General features: G+C 45.3%; 1 protein-coding gene across 7 annotated transcripts in view; it reads left to right on the top strand.

Moving 5' to 3' along the window:
- WNK1 (WNK lysine deficient protein kinase 1) overlaps positions 1–19,624 on the top strand; it is a 174,299-nt gene that overhangs the window by 109,381 nt on the left and 45,294 nt on the right. For all 7 annotated transcript variants that reach the window (XM_043517897.1, XM_038395823.2, XM_038395814.2 and 4 more), the window contains 6 exons: positions 2,860–3,022; positions 3,818–3,934; positions 13,359–13,532; positions 14,137–14,194; positions 14,354–14,494; positions 16,492–17,966. In XM_043517897.1, the coding sequence (XP_043373832.1) occupies positions 2,860–3,022; positions 3,818–3,934; positions 13,359–13,532; positions 14,137–14,194; positions 14,354–14,494; positions 16,492–17,966 (2,128 nt within the window). The remainder of the gene's footprint in view (positions 1–2,859; positions 3,023–3,817; positions 3,935–13,358; positions 13,533–14,136; positions 14,195–14,353; positions 14,495–16,491; positions 17,967–19,624) is intronic.

Raw genomic sequence — 19,624 nt, 5'->3', positions numbered from 1 at the left:
TTCTTGGATCAGGCTTGAAGCAGTGATGCCATAAAACTGCTGGCTTAAGTCAAGTCTCTGATTCGTTCCAAAAGATTGGAAGGTCCTCAGTCTCTTGGTTAGAATGCTCCCATTAGTATAAGTCCATAGTCCAGAGATCAGAGTGGGAAAGAGGCCAAATGGAGATGTTTCTGGAGCCTTTTATACTTTCTGCCATATGGTGGGTCTGCTATCAGTTTAGTCAGTGGGAAAAGTACAGGCACAAGATGGAGTCCAGTGTCATGTGAGCTGGTCACATGCCCTTGCATGTTTCGATGAGTCATAGTAGGGGCCATTACCCATATTTTGCCTGGAAAGGTCACAGGAAAGTCCATCAGGTGGGGATAAGCTTCTTCCATGGCCCATTGGGTTTGTTGATGGGCCATCAACTTGAATAGTGCATTTACAGTATGCTGGCTAGACTGGATGTAAACTACCTTGTGGGAAGAAAAGGACTTGTGGCACCTTAGAGACGAACAAATTTATTTGAGCATAAGCTTTTGTGAGCTACAGCTCACTTCATCAGATGCATTCAGTGAAAAATACAGTGGGGAGATTTATATACACAGAGAACATGAAACGATGGGTTTTACCATACCCACTGTAAGGAGAGTGATCAAGTAAGGTGAGCTATTACCAGCAGGAGAGCGGGGAAACCTTTTGTAGTGATAATCAAGGTGGGCCATTTCCAGCAGTTGACAAAGTGTGAGGAACAGTGGGGGGCGAGGAGAATAAACATGGGGAAATAGTTTTACCTTGTGTAATGACCCATCCACTCCCAGTCTTATTCAAGCCTAAGTTAATTTGTATCCAGTTTGCAAATTAAATTCCAATTCAGCAGTCTCTCGTTGGAGCCTGTTTTTGAAGGTTTTTTTTGGTTGAAGAATTGCCACTTTTAGGTCTGTAATCAGTGAACAAAGAGATTGAAGTGTTCTCTGACTGGTTAATGAATGTTATAATTCTTGACATCTGATTTGTGTCCATTTATTCTTTTACGTAGAGTCTGTCCAGTTTGACCAATGTACATGGCAGAGGGGCATTGCTGGCACATGATGGCATATATCACATTGGTAGATGCGCAGGTGAACGAGCCTCTGATAATGTGGCTGATGTGATTAGGCCCTATGATGGTATCCCCTGAATAGATATGTGCACAACGGGCTTTGTTGCAAGGATAGGTTCCTGGGTTAGTGGTTCTGTTGTGTAGTGTGTGGTTGCTAATGAGTGTTTTCTTCAGGTTGGGGGGCTGTCTGTAAGCAAGGACTGGCCTGTCTCCCAAGATCTGTGAGAATGATGGGTCATCCTTCAGGATAGGTTGTAGATCCTTGATGATGCTGGAGAGGTTTTAGTTGGGGGCTGAAGATGATGGCTAGTGGCGTTCTGTTGCTTTCTTTGTTGGGCCTGTCCTGTAGTAGGTAACTTCTGGGTACTCTTCTGGCTCTGTCAATCTGTTTCTTCACTTCAGCAGGTGGGTATTGTAGTTGTAAGAATGCTTGATAGAGATCTTGTAGGTGTCTCTGTCTGAGGGGTTGGAGCAAATGCGGTTGTATTGTAGAGCTTGGCTGTAGACAATGGATCGTGTGGTGTGGTGTGGTCCTGGATGAAAGCTGGAGGCATTTAGGTAGGCATAGCCATCAGTAGGTTTCCGATATAGGGTGGTGTTTATGTGACAATCGCTTATTAGCACTGTAGTGTCCAGGAAGTGGATCTCTTGTGTGGACTGATGCAGGCTGAGGTTGATGGTGGGATGGAAATTGTTGAAATCATGGTGGAATTCCTCAAGGGCGGCTTTTCCATGGGTCCAGATGATGAAGATGTCCTCAGTGTAGCGCAAGTAGAGTAGGGGCATTAGGGGACGAGAGCTGAGGAAGCGTTGTTCTAAGTCAGCCATAAAAATGTTGGTATACTGTGGGGCCATGCGGGTTGATTTGAAGGTAAACTTTGTCCCCAAATGTGAAATAGTTATGGGTGAAGACAGTCACAAAGTTCAGCCACCAGGTTAGCCGTGACATTATCGGGGATACTGTTCCTGACCATTTGTAGTCCATCTTTGTGTGGAATGTTGGTGTAGAGGGCTTCTACATCCATAGTGTCTAGGATGGTGTTTTCAGGAAGCTCACTGATGGATTGTAGTTTCCTCAGGAAGTCAGTGGTGTCTCGAAGATAGCTGGGAGTGCTGGTAGCGTAGGGCCAGAGGAGGGAGTCTACATAGCCAGACAATCCTGCTGTTAGGGTGTCAATGCCTGAGATGATGGGGCGTCCAGGATTCCCAGGTTTATGGTATACAGTCAATATTCATAACTTCAGAAATGAAAATGTGTACATACTAATAGGATAATCATATTCAGCAAATCATAACTTTTCCATTGACACCTCACATAACATACTTTGTACAAGATCTGTTGCAATTGTATAACAGTGGTAGCAACAATGATATACATGGTCATATCTTAATCAGATAGTCACACCTGATATGCCAATCTATTGCAATTACACATCAAGCAAGGGGATTACTCATTCCTGTGATACTCATACTTATTCAGGGGTTGAGCCTTGCAGAGCTTGATGCTTCATCCAGAAGATGCATTTAAATGGATTACTTCACAAAAATATTTTATGGATCCCTTCCTTTCATGTGTGGTTACATATTTATTATTCAAGCAACCATTTATGATTAAAGGATTATCCTCCTCAGACGCTGTCCTCACAAGAATAACCAATATTGCTCTTAAGAGGCCACCCTCTCTTGGGTTAAGAGGGGAATTCAGTCATCACACACTAAAGAAGTTCAAATATTTGTGAAAATTATTAAAACTTAAAATTAATTATTTTGGTTTTTAGTGCACATTCTGATGTTGCTTCAGGCATGAGTGATGGGAATGAGAATGTACCAGGATCTAGTGGGAGACATGAAGGGAGGACCACCAAACGCCATTATCGGAAGTCTGTACGCAGCCGCTCTCGGCACGAGAAGACTGCTAGACCAAAACTGAGAATTCTTAATGTGAGTTGTGGCTTATTTCAGTGACTGTAGTTGTGAGTAATGTCTTGAGCTTTTCAGGATGGTGGGTAGGGAAGTTCTGTAAGAGGGGTATCCTTTATTTCCCTTGTATCCTAAATTCTGATAACAGCCTTCCATGTGAAGTGGCTAGGCTTCCACCCATCTTTTTTCTTAGTGCTGGACACTATACAGGGGTGTACAAAATATTTTTCCTGCTTTGGAGGTCAGATAGTGTTCCAAAGATGAGCTATTAGATATGCTGCGGAACATTAAGCACAGCAGAACATGATCATTCAGGAAGCACTGATGCCAGTAGTTGCTACAGAATATTTGCTTTGCCATTTGCCTTGCCCTCAGACTGTGTTGACTGGGCTGGAGTTCATTTAAGAAACCTCACCCTATCTTCACTATTACCATTAATGACTTTCCTGAAATGTTGGGGCAGACTTTTTGTCAAGTTTCTTGACATAAGCAGATAAAGTTTACACATCAGTCAGAGTTCTAGAGAAAGATGGTCTATGTTGAGCAAGAGGGCTTGAAGGGTGATGCAGTTGGGAATCCCTTAAAAGATCATTGCCCTTCAGTGCATCTGATCTCTGTTTGTTTGAAAATGGAAAGTGAATGGCTCAAGGAGTACAGTACAGTTGGCTCTATTGGAGATCTCTTGTTGCTTTTTTGCACCTGGCCTTCCCGGGCTTTAGGAACAAGAGATGTCTGCACGCTTGTGCTCAGTAGTTGTTTGTGATGTTCCATTGTGTTCCGCAGTTCAGGCTGGAAAGCATATTTCTTCTCTTTCAGGTTTCAAACAAGGGTGATCGTGTGGTTGAGTGCCAGCTAGAGACGCACAATCGGAAAATGGTTACTTTCAAATTTGACTTGGATGGTGACAACCCGGAGGAAATAGCATCAATTATGGTGAGCTACATCTCCAGTGCAGATGGAGAATTAACCCTGATCTTGTTAACTGTATTAGTTGTACAAATCACCTTAGATTAGAGTTCATCTAACCTGCCTTCTGGAATTACTACTATTCTTATAGCTTCCCTGTGCACTACAGTCTGTCTCCTCTTCCAGTCACGTTACTAATATTGGAAGCAAAATCTTTCCCTAATGAGTGAGTGGTAAAGAACGGTGTCCAAAGCTAACATGTTTGGTCCAGTATTTGCATAACTAGTTCATCTGAGGATTTGGGTCAGCTTCTGTCTTAAAACTTCAGTGTCTTCAAGTAAAACAGTTTTAACTTCGTACTCTAAGATTTTAAAAATCTCTTATTAACTGCTTCTTGTGAGCTGAACTAATAAACAGTAAACTCCATTTCTGGAAATACAATATAAAACTCTCTTCCATGTGCAGTTCCGTTCGTGTCACCGGGGAACTTAATTTTCTTCTTCAAGTAATGTCCCTATGGGAGCTCCAGTGCAGTGTAGGTGTATCTGAGCCCCTGTGCCTCTAATCGAAGATTTTAGGTTGTAGTGTCCGTTCCGCCCGCATATGTGCTTTCCTTCCCTCATGATCTGCCCAGAGGCTATCTTGTGTGGGCGAACTTCCCACAGTTCCTTCTTGACTGCCTTTGGCCTCAAATGGAGCAAGCAGGTGTCTCATCATTCTCCTCATCATTAGCGTAAGTAATAGTTTTAGTCCTTTTGTTTCCCTTAATAGTTAGTTTTGTTTTTTTTTCTGGAATTTAAAAAAAGGGGGAAAACCCCTTCTGTGTCATGTTCCCTGCCTTTTCTGGGGAACCCTCGCCCGCCCCCTCCTGGAGGACATTTAGTAGTTTAGGCTTTCTAACCTCTCTGTTTAGTTAAAAAACAAAAACCAAAAAAACTCTTCTGCTCTCTTTGCTTTTGAAGGGTGATATCACTGTATAAAGTGTCTGGGAGAATTGTATATCCACAAAAGTGCACCCTCTGCCAGCAGCTCAAGGCAAGGTCTCAAAAAAAACCAAACAAACCAGGATCTGAAGTTAAAACTCCTCCGGATGGAGAGAGCACTTCAGCCACCAGCTGACTCCAGTGCTAGATGTTATCCAGGACACATGTTGTCCCCAAAGCCTTCAACTTCCATTGGGGTAGAATTGTGGAAAAAAATCAGCAGATTCCCTCCTTAAGGGCTCGAGAAAAAGGGCTCCAAGCCCCCCAAACAGAGTCTTTGGCCAGCCAGAGTGATTCCCCAGTGTGCTCAGCCACCTCTATACCAGTGGTTCCGAAGTGTGATACCCAGAAGTATCAGGGTGTCTCCCCTATGAGCTTAGCTGCACCGCCTAAAGACACCGGAGCTGGGGTGGGCAAACTTTTTGGCCTGAGGACCACATCTGGGTATAGAAATTGTATGGCGGGCCATGAATGCCCATGAAATTGGGGGTTGGAGTGTGGGAGGGGGTGAGGGCTCTGGCTGGGGGTGCAGGCTCTGAGGTAGGGCCAGAAATTAGGAGTTCAGGGTGTGGGAGAGGGCTCTAAGCTGGGGCAGGGGGTTGGGGTGTGGGGGGAGGGCAATGGGGTTGGGATGAGGAGTTTGGGGTGCAGGAGGGTGCTCTAGACTGGCACCAAGGGGTTTGGAGGGCAGGAGGGGGATCAGGGCTGGGGCAGGGGGTTGGGGCATGGGGGTGGGGATATGAGCTCTGGGGTGGGGCTGGGGATGAGGGGGTTGGGGTGCTGGAGGATGCTCTGGGCTGGGACTGAGGGGTTTGGAGGGTGGGAGAGGGCTCTGGACTGGGGCAGGATGTTGGAGTCTTGGGGGAGGCCTCTGGCTGGGATTGCAGGTTCTGGTGTGGAATTGGGGATGAAGAGTTTGGGGTGTAGGAGGGTGCTCAACTCCGCTGTGCGCTACCCCATCCCCAGGTACCGCCCCTGCAGCTCCCATTGGCTGCAGTTCCTGGCCAATGAGAGCTGCGGGGACCTCACTTGGGGTGGGGGCATCGTGTGGAGCCCTCTGACTGCCCCTACGCATAGGAGCTGGAGGGGTGACTTGATGCCGCTTCCGGGAGCCACGCAGAGTGGCCCCCAACTCTGCTCCCCAGCTGGAGCAGCGGAGTAGGGCTGTACCACTGCTTCCCGGAGCTACGTGGAGTGGCCCCCAACTCTGCTCCCAGGCTGGAGCTCTGGAGCTGGGCAAGCCCCAGACCTTGCTCCCCAGCAGGAGCTTGAGGGCTGGATTAAAACGACTGTCGGGCCGGATTTAGTTTGCCCACCCCTGCACCAGAGACTCAGACTCCTAGGTAGTGGTACTGCCTCCTAAGGAAAAGGACAAAGTACATACTGCTTCCAAGTGAGTGGTACCAAGTAAAGCATCGGCATTGATTGTGGCAAAGCTCCTGTCCCTGGAGCGTTCTACATACAAGCAACCATCGGTATCTGCAAGTTACCACCGACACTCATCCATGGTACCGAGTGAGTCAGCGTAACCGCAAGAATTCCTGTACCCTAGAGATCTGGAGCTCACGGAAGAAGCACAGTCCCCATTAATTGGAACTGGGGCCTCATGCATGGAATCACTGGGGCCATTTACTGCCAGTGCTCCGGTCAGCACCACCCTTACCCTGTGATGAGTCTGACAGTGACCAGGAGTATGTTATTTCCATGACCTCTCACTGTGGCGTGCTGTCACAGTACTGGGGACCTCCTCAACTCCACCCTCATGCTGACCTGCAGTCTTGATGTGGGCCTCCTTGTGCACTTTCACTACCCTTAACCCTTCCATATTGGGATCTTGGGGTGTTGTACAGATCCCAAAGTTTGTGGATGTCCATGTCTCTCAGAAAGAGTTGGCGAGACTGTCTCCTGTAGCTTCACTATCTCTAGTCCCTGAACTGGAGGAGGAAGAAACTTTTGAGGGACAGGAGGAAAGGCTTGAAAGGGAGGCTACCCCTCCAGCAAACTTCGCCTCAACTTCACCAGATAAGGCTTTAATGCCTCCCCCCATCACTAGCTGATGATTTTAAGATCTTACTAAGAGGGTGGTGGCTGAGCTGCAAATTCCCCTTCAGGAGGTAGCAGATACACATCACGAGCTGGTGGATATTCTGCATACTTCCTCCTTCTCCAGAATCACCCTCCTGAGGTGAGGCACTTCTGGACCATGCCAAGGTCATCTGGCAGACACCAGCCTCCATTGCATCGACCTGAAAAAGAGCTGACAAATATTACATCCCTCCCAAAGAGGCAGACTTTCTGTTTCTTCATAGAATATCGGGGTTGGAAGGGACCTCAGGAGGTCATCTAGTCTAACCCCCTGCTCAAAGCAGGACCATTCCCCAACTAAATCATCCCAGCCAGGGCTTTGTCAAGCCTGACCTTGAAAACCTCTAAGGAGATTCCAACACCTCCCTAGGTAACGCATTCCAGTGCTTCACCACCCCTCCTAATGAAAAAGTTTTTCCTAACATCCAACCTAAACCTCCCGCACTACAACTTGTGACCATTATTCCTTGTTCTGTCATCTGCTACCACTGAGAACAGTCTAGATCCATCCTCTTTGGAACCCCCTTTCAGGTAGTTGAAAGCAGCTATCAAATCCCCCCTCTTTTTTTCTCTTCTGCAGACTAAGCAATCCCAGTTCCCTCAACCTCTCCTCATAAGTCATGTGATCCAGCCCCCTAATCATTTTTGTTGCCCTCTGCTGGACGTTTTCCAATTTTTCCACATGCTTCTTGTAGTGTGAGGCCCAAAACTGGACACGCTGCTCCAGATGAGGCCTCACCAATGTTGAATAGAGGGGAATGATCACATCCCTCGATCTGCTGGCAATGCCCCTACTTATAGAGCCCAAAATGCAGTTGGCCTTCTTGGCAACAAGGGCACACAGTTGACTTGTATCCAGCTTCTCCTCCACTGTAACACCTAGGTCTTTTTCTGCAGAACTGCTGCTTAGCCATTTGGTCCCTAGTCTGTAGCAGTGCATGGGATTCTTCCATCCTAAGTTCAGGACTCTGCACTTGTTCTTGTTGAACCTCATCAGATTTCTTTTGGGCCAATCCTCTAACTTGTCTAGGTCCCTCTGTGTCCTATCCCTACTGTCCAGCATATCTACCACTCCTCCCAGTTTTTAGTGTCATCTACAAACATCCTCAATCCAATATCCTCAACATCCTACATCCTCAACCCAATTCAATTGTTGTAGATGTGGTTAATGCATGTGGCAAGCAACATCATGCCAAGTTGACCCCATATGATGGAGATTGGAAAAGGCTAGATCTCTTGAAGGAAGACATATTCGTCTGTGACATTGCAGCTCAGGGTAACAAATTGGTGATGGCCAAATACGATTAAATTAATTATGGAAAAGTCAATGTGTTCATTGAACGTTTACCAGAGGCACAAAAAGAGTACCTTCAGGTCATTGTCATAGAGGGTCAGTTAGTGGCCAGGACTACGCTACAGACGGTGTTGGATGCAGCAGATACAGCAGCCTGGTAGGTCTCCATGGCAGTGATATTGAGGCAGGTGTCATGGTCATCTTTCTGAGTTGCCCAAAGAGGTACAGACCCCATATGATGGAGATTGGAAAAGGCTAGATCTCTTGAAGGAAGACATATTCGTCTGTGACATTGCAGCTCAGGGTAACAAATTGGTGATGGCCAAATACGATTAAATTAATTATGGAAAAGTCAATGTGTTCATTGAACGTTTACCAGAGGCACAAAAAGAGTACCTTCAGGTCATTGTCATAGAGGGTCAGTTAGTGGCCAGGACTACGCTACAGACGGTGTTGGATGCAGCAGATACAGCAGCCTGGTAGGTCTCCATGGCAGTGATATTGAGGCAGGTGTCATGGTCATCTTGTCATGGTTGAGGATCTCCCATTCAAAGGGCCCAAGCTCTTCACGGATATGATTGGTACCTCTCTCCATGCCTTGAAGGTTTCCCTAGGAATCTATACAGCAGGACAAAAGAGGAGCTATGGCTCTCAACCACAGTACAGGTCATGACCTTCTCAGTATCCACCCTCACAGTGCTATTACGAGCTGCAGTGCAAGAGGCCCAGGGTACAAAAGCGAAAACAGCACCCCAATGTGTGACCTCTGACTGTCTCGTCTCTTAGCACTTTTGACAGCATGGTCGGGCCTGAACAACTACACCTTGAAACATCAGCTGCCATCTGTGCACCTGTCACATCTTTGACAATTGCCTGACCTTCTTTCACAGCAGGTAAAAGAGCATCACCTCTGACAGATGGCTCTTGGAGATTATCTCAAAGGGTTACGCCATTCATTTCTCATCCCTCCCCCATTCCCACCTCCTCTGCCATCACTCTTCAGGGACCCTTCTCACAAGAACCTGCTTTGCCAGGAGATAGATCATCTGTTACTTAGCCATAGAACAGATGTGCGAAGGTGCAGAAGTTCAAGGTGGTGACGCTAGCAGCCATTATTCCAGATCCGGAGCAAGGAGATTGGTTTTTGGCTCTCAACCTACAAGATGCCTACTTCCACATCTCAATACGATCATCGCACAGGAAATGCCTATGGCTTACCTTTGGGCAAGACCATTATGAGTACAGGTGCTCCAGTTCGGCCCTTGTCCGAACCCAGTGTATTCTCAAAGGTTCTTTGTCATAGCGGCACACCTGCAAACATAAGGCATTATTATCTACCTGTACCTAGACAACTGCCTTCTCAGGGCCCCCTTGTTTGAGGACACCATATGCACTGCTCAGATCACCATACGCACTTTTGCACAAATGGGCTTACAGCACAACATCCAGAAATCAACCCTCACCCTGTTACAGTGACTGGAGTTTATTGGAGCCAAACTTGACACAGTGCAAGTGAGAGCATTCCTCCTGCTGCACAGATTTGCCACCCTCACGAGCCTCATAGAGACAGTCCAGGCTAGTCCACAAATGTCGGCCAGGAACTGCCTACAATTGCTCAATCTTATGGCAGCATGCACCTTTGTCACTTTGCATGCCCCATTGTTCATGAGGTGTCTACAGATGTGGCTCAGGTCTGTCTATTCCTTGAATAAGGACAGGCTAAGCAAACCGCTATCCAATACCTTCCACTATAAAGCACTCCCTGGACTGATGGAAAGACTCATCCAAGCAGGCGTTTTATTTATACAACCACCACCGATGCTGACTTGAATGGATGCCTCCGATAGACTGGAGAGCCCATCTACACGACCATAAGGTTCAGATCAAGTGGTCTCCTACAGGAGTGGCTCTCGTATCAATCTTTTGAAATTAAAAGCTGTCAAACGCCTGTGCACACTTTCTCCCATTTATCAAGGATACCATGCAACAGTCATGACAGACAGTATAACTTGTATATTTTACATCAATCACCAGGAGAGTGCCAGATCTCCCTCCCTCTTCACAGAAGCACTCAGACTTCAGAATTGGTGCATCCGACAGAGCGTGCTTATCTCAATTGTCTACCTACCTGGGATGCAGAATGTGAAAACCAACCATCTGTCGGAACTTCTCTCACGACCACAAATGGAAACTGAACTCGGAGGTACTTCACGACTAAGACTGTAATTCAGTCACGGGTATTTTTAGTAAGTCTCATGGACAGGTCATGGGCAAGACGCACACAATCACGGGCCTGTGATCTGTCCATGACTTTTATTAAAACTAGCCATGACTAAATCTTAAGGGGGTGACTGCTGGGGGTGCCAGGACTGCTGCTGGGTGTGGGGGGTGGCCCATCTGGAGAGGCAGTTGCAACAGGGGGCTGCTGCTGGGGGAGAGGAGGAGATGGGGGGCCAGCCCGGGGAAGTGGCTGCCGGCGGCCGACCAGACTGGCACCTTCCCTGAGGGGGCCAGCCCAGGGAAGCAGCTATTCTAGCTGCCAGCAGGGGGACCGTTGCTTGGGCAGTCCCTGGAGCTGACTGCATGGGGCTGCCTGAGCAATCTGTGGGGCCGCTCCAGCAGCAGCTGGGGGTGGCTGTCCCTGGGGCCACATGGCCAGCTGGTCTCAGAGCCAGCTACTTGGGTGGCTCTGGAGTCAGCCACACTAATATCTGCAGAAGTCACAGCGATAGTGGAAAGTTACAGAATCCGTGACTTCTGCGACCTCTGTGAAAACCATGGAGCCCTATTCATGACATTTTTACCCCTTGGGGGAACCCTGGCTATAGATCTCTTCACTGCGTATTGGAACAAGATATGTCCTCATTATTGCTCCAGAGCAGGCCTGGGGAAACAATTTCTCAGATTTGCGCTCATCCTCCCATTTTATACACCTTCCCCCATTTCCTCTACTATCCAAGGTATGATGAGACAAAGCAAGACTTATTCTGATTGCCCCTTCCTGGCCAAGGCAAGTTTGGTTCCCTTACGTGGCATAAGGGAATTCACTCCAACTTGTAGATCCTCCGCTTCCAGGTGTGGCTCCTTCTTGGTTCCAGGATCTAGAGGTAGAATGAAGTAAAAGACATGTTGTTACACAGCTGAAAATTGACCACTCTGCATACTTACCTGCAAAAATGGAAGTGATTCCAAATTTGGTGGTGGTCTAAGCACATAGATCAAACGTCTTCCTCCCACTCTCTCATCAAAACTCTGTTCCTTTAAGGTACATCTTATGACTATAACGGCCTTTCACTGTCAAGTAGACAGATACTCTGTTCGCTCACCCACTGATGTGTAGATTACTTAAGGGTGTTGGAAATCTCTTTCCACACGTGAGACACCCACTCCAACCTGGGATCTTAATTTAGTTCTCTGAGCCTTGACTAGGCCTCCTTTTGAGCTCATGGTGACTTGCACTCTTTCTCTCTCTCGTCCGTGAGCAAATAGCCTCCCAACTACTCAGTGCTCAGTTGGACAGGTGTGTAGTAATAATTTTAAGGAAATATAATTTTTTACTAACCTGCACAAAACACACACTAACCCTCTTCCACTTAAAGAAATACATATACATTGATGATTGAATACGTTTACAGAAATTTTTCATTGTTAAAAATGTTTTCTATAACTCTTGTTACTCATTCATAGATAGGTTTTTCTTGAGTTGGTAACAATATACGTCAAATTTTTGAATCAGACATACAATATTGTAAAAGGAAGATTATTTCAAAGTTGTCATGAAATGGACACCTATAAACTAAACTATTAAATTACACTACATTATATACATTCAACATACACCGGTTACCTCAGTTATTGTTTCCAAGGAAGTCTGAATTAATTCTTATTGGTTTTTTGTCATGTAGAAAGTAAACTGGTCAGGGTCATATATACTCAGTCCCATTTCATTTCGCAGCATCAAGGATAGAAGACTATTAAAGATTTTATCTCAAATCATTCTGTGGGAAATTGTCTTGGCATATCTTGAAAAATTAGTGCATATGGATCATGAACTAGAACAGCATGACATTGCCATCCCAGTAGTAGTATCCATTCTCAGTCAGTGAAAAACAGATGACCGCTAAAAATATGCTTATCAGTGTTTGAACAGAAGAGTTTGTAGTGACTGGTTTTGCACAATTGAAATGTACAGCTGGTTTACGTGGCTAGTCACAGAATTAAGCTTGTGAAGTTATTTTGACTCTTCTCTGGGAGATACGGGTTCAACTTAAACGTAGTTTGCCAGTGCAGAGCAACTTGGTTCATCACGATTGTTTGGCTCTGGTTATGAAAGACTCTGAACAGGCAGAGAAGAGAATTTAGAAGTTCATTTCCAGCAGTTTGTGAGGAGATCGTGCACAGTACTTTCAAGTTTGAAAGACCATAGTCCCTCATTCCTTTTACTGCAGCTAAACATTTGAGTTGTTTTGAGCACTTATATAATATTAAATCAGTAGATGTAATAGGAATTAGTTTGACTGCCTGACTTCAATTATGCAATGATTTTGTAGCTGTGTTGATCCCAGGATATTAGTCAAGGTGGGTGAGGTAATATCTTTTATTGAACCATCTTCTGTTGGTGAGAGAGACAAGCTTTCAGTCTACATAGACCTATTCTAAAGGTTTGGGAAACTGTGTGTCACAGCTAAATATAAGATCGAACAGATAGTTTGACAGAAGTGGTAAATTTCAATTAAACAATTTATGCCAAGGAGAAATCCTGTGATGAAGTGACAGTAGCTTACCTAGATGAGTGAGACTTTTAGTGCTACTGTGATAAAAATAGAGGACCAAATAAGAGTCCTGTTACATTTGAGGCTATAAAAATACAGACTATCCCTTTCCCTAAAGAGGTCACAGTCTAAACTAAAGCAAGATGCAACAAGTTGGTGTGACGAAAAATGGCCAACGGAGAATAAGGGTAACATTGAAAGGAAGGCATAGTTGCATAGAAAGAATCCATGCAAAATATATAGGTTTGAAGGAGTTTAAAAATATAAATAGACAAGGGACATTAATGATAGTAATCCTTCTTTTGTTTCATTTACAGGTGCAGAATGAATTTATTCTAGCAACTGAGAGAGATTCATTTGTAGAGCAGGTACGAGAGATCATTGAGAAAGCAGATGAAATGCTCAGTGAGGATGTGAGTGTGGAGCCGGAAGGTGATCAGGGTTTGGAGAGTATGCAGACGAAAGATGACTGCTTTTTTCCAGGGTCCCAGGTAAGTGGGGACCTGGTTGCTTCAGCCAGACTTTTTACAATCTCTGTTTTGAGTGCAGTGGAAGTGGCGGCATAAGTAGAGCTGGCCAGAAACTGGAATTCCCAGAAATTTCAGAATTTCAAAAAATTGCTCCAAAATGGAACAAAAATGAAATGGTTTAGAAAAAAAATCAGAGACCTTGTTTTGACACTTTCATAGTGATTCCTCTGCTTCTCCAGTTGTCCAGCATCCTGGCAGCCCCTCAGGCAGGGGAAAGGGGTTGTGAGGGCTTCCCGGACTGCCTTGGAGTTGGGACAACTACAACCTATGGGAGTTCTGGCTCCAGGAGAGTCTGCCCGGCAGGAAAGCAGATAGGTTTCCAGACTTTCCTGTCTTGGTAATTTAGATGTAATACTGACATGTTCTACCTCACTTCACACCTCCTGCACCCCCCGAAACTCTGTTCCATGGGAACAAGATTAGATTGTTAAAGTACTCAAATTCACAGTATTGCTTACAGTAGCAGTACAATGAATACCATAGTTATGCCACTCAACTTGTGTTTAAGCTTTTTTGGAAGACTGAGGTGCTTGAATGTAAATTATACTATTTTATCTTTTTGCAGAAATTGGAGGGAGAGTTCAAACAGCCAGATCCTGTGTCTTCCATACCTCAGAGAACTGGTAAGTTTTATAATACTTATCCAACAGTTTCCTACTACTGACTTCGATCCAGCTGAGGAGAGCAACCTTCGTATGCTTGAGTGCATGATCTGGCAGGACATGCTGTGATGAGTGAGATGCGGCACATGGCTAAATACCTAACTTCTCTTTATTGTTTAGGTGTTCCTCCCAGCTCTTTCACCCAGGTTGTCCATTCTGCTGGAAGACGGTTTATTGTTAGTCCTGTCCCAGAGAGTCGGTTAAGAGAACAGCAGTTTTTCACCTCTTCTATTCCTGCAGGAAAGGAACTTCTAGATATTGGTAAGTTACCTAAAGCTCTCTGTAGTTTTGATTGTTAATATTTATTTGATACGAGCTACAAGTTGTTTAACCTGAGTGACCAGTTCTTGTCGTAGTTGTGTAAATCCCAGGATATTAGAGTGACAAGGTAAGTGAGGTAATATCTTTTATTGGACCAAATTCCATTGATGTGAGAGAAGCTTTTGAGCTTACACAGAGCTCTTCTTCAGGTCTGGGAAATGCACACAGTGCATCTCAGCTAAATACAAGGCGGATGTTTAGCATAAGTAGTTATCACACATTTCAAGGGACGGTTCAAGGTCAAGTGGCCCGTTAGCATGCCTCCAATCATAGTGGGAAAAGGAAGCTCCCTTCTCCACCACCCTTTTCTTGTGCAGAAAAGGGTTACTAGGATGATCTGAGGAATGGAAAACCTTATGAGAGGAGACTCCAAGAGCTTGGTTTGTTTAGCCTAACCAAAAGAAGGCTGAGGGGAGTATGATTGTTCTCTATAAATACTTCAGAGGGATAAATACCAGGGAGGGAGTGGATTTATTTAAGTTATGCGCCAATGTGGACACAAAAACAAACGGATCTAAACTGGCCATCAACCAGTTTGGGCTTGAAATTAGGTGAAGGCATCTAACCATCAGAGGAGTGAAGTTCTGGAACAGCCTTCCAGGGGGAACAGTGCGGGCAAAAAACCTAACTGGCTTCAAGACTGAGCCTGAAAAATTTATGGAGGGGATGGTATGATGAGACTGCCTACAAAGGCATGTAGCCAATGTGTGGCTGCTAATAGCAAATGTGACACTAGATGGGAAGGGCTCCGACTTACTAGAGAGAATTCTTTCCCGGGTATCTGGCTGGTGGGTCTTGCCCACGTGCTCAAGATCTGATTGCTATATTTAGGAACAGGAAGGAATTTTCCCCAAGGTCAGATTGACGGAGACCCTGGGGGTTCTTCACCTTCCCCAGCAGCATGTTTTTAAACTAGTGTAAATGGTAAATACTCTGTAACTGAAAGTTTTTAAATCATGATTTGAAGATTTCAGTAACTCAGCCAGAGGTTAGGGGGCTGTCACAGGAGTTGTTGGTGAGGTTTTATGGCCTGCAATGTGCAGGAGGTTAGACTAGTTGATCTTGATGGTCCCTTCTGACCTTTAAAGTCTGAGTCTGTGAATGGTCCCTTGAAATCAGACATGCCAAACCTGTGGAAAAAACACAGAAATTGGGCTTGTTTTTGGCTTAATTGGTTTGTGAGTTGCTTGTTTCTTTTTTAATCAGTTCCTGGAAAGCAGGGGCAATGGTGGGAGAGATTCAGGGATGCACATCGGGCCCACCACGGTCCCAGACTGCACGCTGGGGATCTACTCACATAGTGTTGGGATTCTTAGGGATTGGCTTGTTTTGGCCTTGTTTTGGAATGGGATCAACTTGATTTTTGGCTTATTGTGAAAGTCAGGGTGCTTATATACCACATGAAAGTTTGCAGCTGTTCTTGAAATGTGTGTTAACTACGTATGCTAACAATCTGTTCCACCTTGTATTCAGCTGTGACCCTGAGTACTTTTCCCAGAGCTGAAGAAGAGCTCTGTGTAAAATCGAAAGCTCGTCTCTCTCAGCAACAGAAGTTGGTCCAATAAAAGATATTACCTCACCCACCTTGACCAGTTCCTAACATTAGAAAAAAACCTCACTGAAAATAAGGAACTGACCACTGGTTAGAGCCAAAAATGCTTTTGGCCAGCATTATGCAAGATTTTCCTCCTCTAGATCTGTCTGTTAACTGATACTGCCCATTGTTGTTCCAATGCTAGGCTCCTATAGGGTTCACAGCACATCTTAAATTGTGATTTGCAGTATATCCTCTGGCTCTGTACTCCTAGGTCTCTTTTGAATAGCCTACGTAAAGCATGCTATAACGCACTATACTAGAATGGTATTAATCTAGCAATGGTAGGTAAACCGTGGTAAACTTCTCTAGGTGGTCTGACTGGATTTTTTCCCCCCCCCAGTTACTTCCTCTCCATCACATGGTCCTGGGATGAACCTCTCTCATTCTGCATCATCACTCAGCTTGCAGCAAGCTTTCTCCGAGATCAGGCATGCTCAAATGACAGAAGGACCCAGTACAGCTCCTCCAGTTTTTAACCAAACTATACCACCATTTCCACCTGTAATTGCTAACATTGTTGGGAGTCTACCATCTACATCAGTGGCTCCTCTCCCAGCATCTCCTCCCTCCACCACTGGTATTTCTCTTCCAGTAGCTCAGTCTGTTGTTCCCCTGCCTACAGAAAAGGTGCCAGCTGGAGTTACACAAAGCACAGGTGTTTCAGGCTCCAGCTCTCCCACAACATCACAGTCTGGGCACCAATTAATTGGTGGAGTGACTTCCAGTGTGAGTGCACCTTCTTCTTTTTCATTAACTGTTACATCACAGTCTGCTCAACCACTGACTGAAGAAGCTGTCTCTAATATCAGCGCACCTGCTTCTTTAACGTTGCCACCAACACAACAGATTCCTGTCATGGCTGGCTCCAGTGTTAATGCACCAAGTGCTGTACCCCCACCTGTAACCTCTCTGCCTGCTCAACAGATTTCAAGTAGTATGGAGTCTGTGGCAGCTCCGCAAACATCTGTAGCCCCAACTATGGCTCATAATGTGACTTCACAAACGCCTCAGCTCAGCAGCAGTAGCTCCACCCCCAGTCTACCAGAAACAGTTGTTGTAAGTGTGCTACACTCGAAGCCTGAGGATGGGCAGTCAGTAGATCAAATGCAGCTCTGCAGTGCAGCTGGCTTGTCCCTTCCTATCTCTGCACCATTGTCCTCTGCAGTGGTGTCAAGTATATCTGGTTCAATCCCTCAACCTGCTGTGGTGCATCCTTTACTCATCCCATCAGCAGTTGCATCAACACCTGTCCTACCCCAGGCAGCAGCTGCAATCTCTACCCCCGTAGTACCCCAGGTTCCTTTATCTGGCATCCTACCACTGACGCAGCCAGTTGCTAACTTGCCTGCAGTACAGCAGACCTTGATACACAGTCAACCTCAGCCTGCTCCGCTACCCAATCAACCTCATACTCACTGTCTGGAGGCTGATGTTGACACTCAGCCCAAAGCTCCTGGCATCGATGATATAAAAACCTTGGAAGAAAAGCTACGATCTCTATTCAGTGAACATGGCAATGTTGGAACAACGCATCCACCTGTATCTCTGGAGACATCACTGGTAATGGAGACTACAGTCATGCCTGGTGTACCAACCACTGCTGTTGCACCAACTAAACCTATGACAGCCACGACCAGCTCTTGTATACCACCAGTTAGTTTGCCCCTTGGACCAGCTGGCTTACCAGTGATGACACCAGTTGCCACACCTGGTCAAGTGGGCATTCCTGTCACCTATGTTCCACCATCAGGCAGCATTGCAACAGCAGTGAAACCAGGGACTCCACCCTCAAAGCCACCTCTTAGCAGGGTACCGGTAAGGAATCCAGCACTCTTGTGAATGGTGTTAAGTATATGAGAGAATAACCTTTTGGAAAGGGCTCTTGTTCTGAAGCAAGGCTGAAACAGAATGTTTATCCAAAATGATTTGTACAGTGTGTTAGTATATTCTGTTTTTAGGGCAGGTACAGTATTGACATGCTTTTTCCCTCTTAAGCCAAGTACAGGCAGCTGGACTCAAGTTCCTCCTGAGTTGATTAGCTCCTATAGCAATCCTAGCTTAAGGTTTCCAGCCCTCCTTATTTCCGTCTGAATGTCTCAAGCGCTCCTAAGGTCTGCAGGTTTCCATGACCCCAGTGGATCCCACAGCCCTGCTAGCTTCTATCATTTGCTTCTACTTCCTTTCCTCCTCACTCAGGTTACATATTCCTGTTCCCTGGCTCAGATTTGATAAAATGTACAGGTGCTGCTGAGGACAGGAATCCATACTGGGCCCATGGTTTCTGCGGACTTGCCAAGGTCCATAGTAGATCTATTAGTCTTCAACAAGACTTCAGGAAGGTGAATCAGAGACTAGCTGTATGTCTACACTTCCAGCTAGAGGTGTCATTTCCAACTCAAGGAGAAATACATTTGCTATCTCTAATCAAGCGGGCACACTGAAATAATGTAGCCATGGAGGGGAGGTGGGAGAGTAGGCTGAAGTTGGGGCTAGCCACCCCAAGTATGTGCCCATTCATCCCGCCATCACTACCTCTTGCGCTGCTGTGCCTAGACTGTTTTTATTGCACTAACTTGATCAGAGCTAGCACAAGTATGTCTCCTTGAGCTCAAAGTATAGATGTGCTCTGGGGACAAAAAGTAAAGGTATAGAGGTAGAAGATTGTAGTGGGGCTGATATGCAAAGGCTGGGGTGACTAATCATGTAGAGCTCTTAAACACCATAAACTTCCCACTTCTTTCTGGCTTCCAATATTCTTCAGAGGTTTGGCATTTCACTTGGTGTCCTGTTCCCTGTCTCCTGTGTAGGGCACAAATATATTTAAAACTTGGGTCTTAAAACATCCCAAAGCAAAAATTTCAGTATGCTTGACTGAAAGTACTTTTTTTTTTTTTAAAGGTTTCTAGCAATTGTATTACAGAATCACTCAAGTACCAATTGGGCCCAGGGTCTCATTGTGCTTTTTCTGTTGAAACACATAGTAAGAGAATCACCTGCCTTGATGTAATGATAAACAGCTTTACAAGAAAGTTGTAGAGGTAGTTATTTGGTGTGTGAAGAACACTTAAAGCATAGGAATTTCAGATTAAACTAAAAAGGGAGCCAAGCATCTTTCCAAAAGTTCCCATTCTTCTTTATTGTTGCCTTTTTTTTTTTTGGTATGTCATAACTGCATAGATATAATTTCAAATGGTTAAATTTAAATCCAAACAACTGAGGTCCTTGGATTTTTTTAATGTTGGTTTTGGAAAAGTATATCTTCGTAAAGTTCTTTATTCTTAAATTAGTGATATGTACTTTAAAGCGTAACTTTAGCTTTATGAAGTTTGGCTGGAAGTAATTCATACAATTAAGTAATATGAAAATGGAGTTCGGGAAGAGCCGCCGGGAGTGTTCTGCCTTCAAATGGTTAATGTAGCTTAAACAGTTGGTGCTGTAAAACACTACATGCATGCATATTCCAGTGGCTTAAG

Source organism: Dermochelys coriacea, chromosome 1 (genome assembly GCF_009764565.3).
Source record: "Dermochelys coriacea isolate rDerCor1 chromosome 1, rDerCor1.pri.v4, whole genome shotgun sequence".
NCBI lineage: Eukaryota > Metazoa > Chordata > Testudines > Dermochelyidae > Dermochelys > Dermochelys coriacea.
This window is presented reverse-complemented; position numbering and strand designations above follow the sequence as displayed.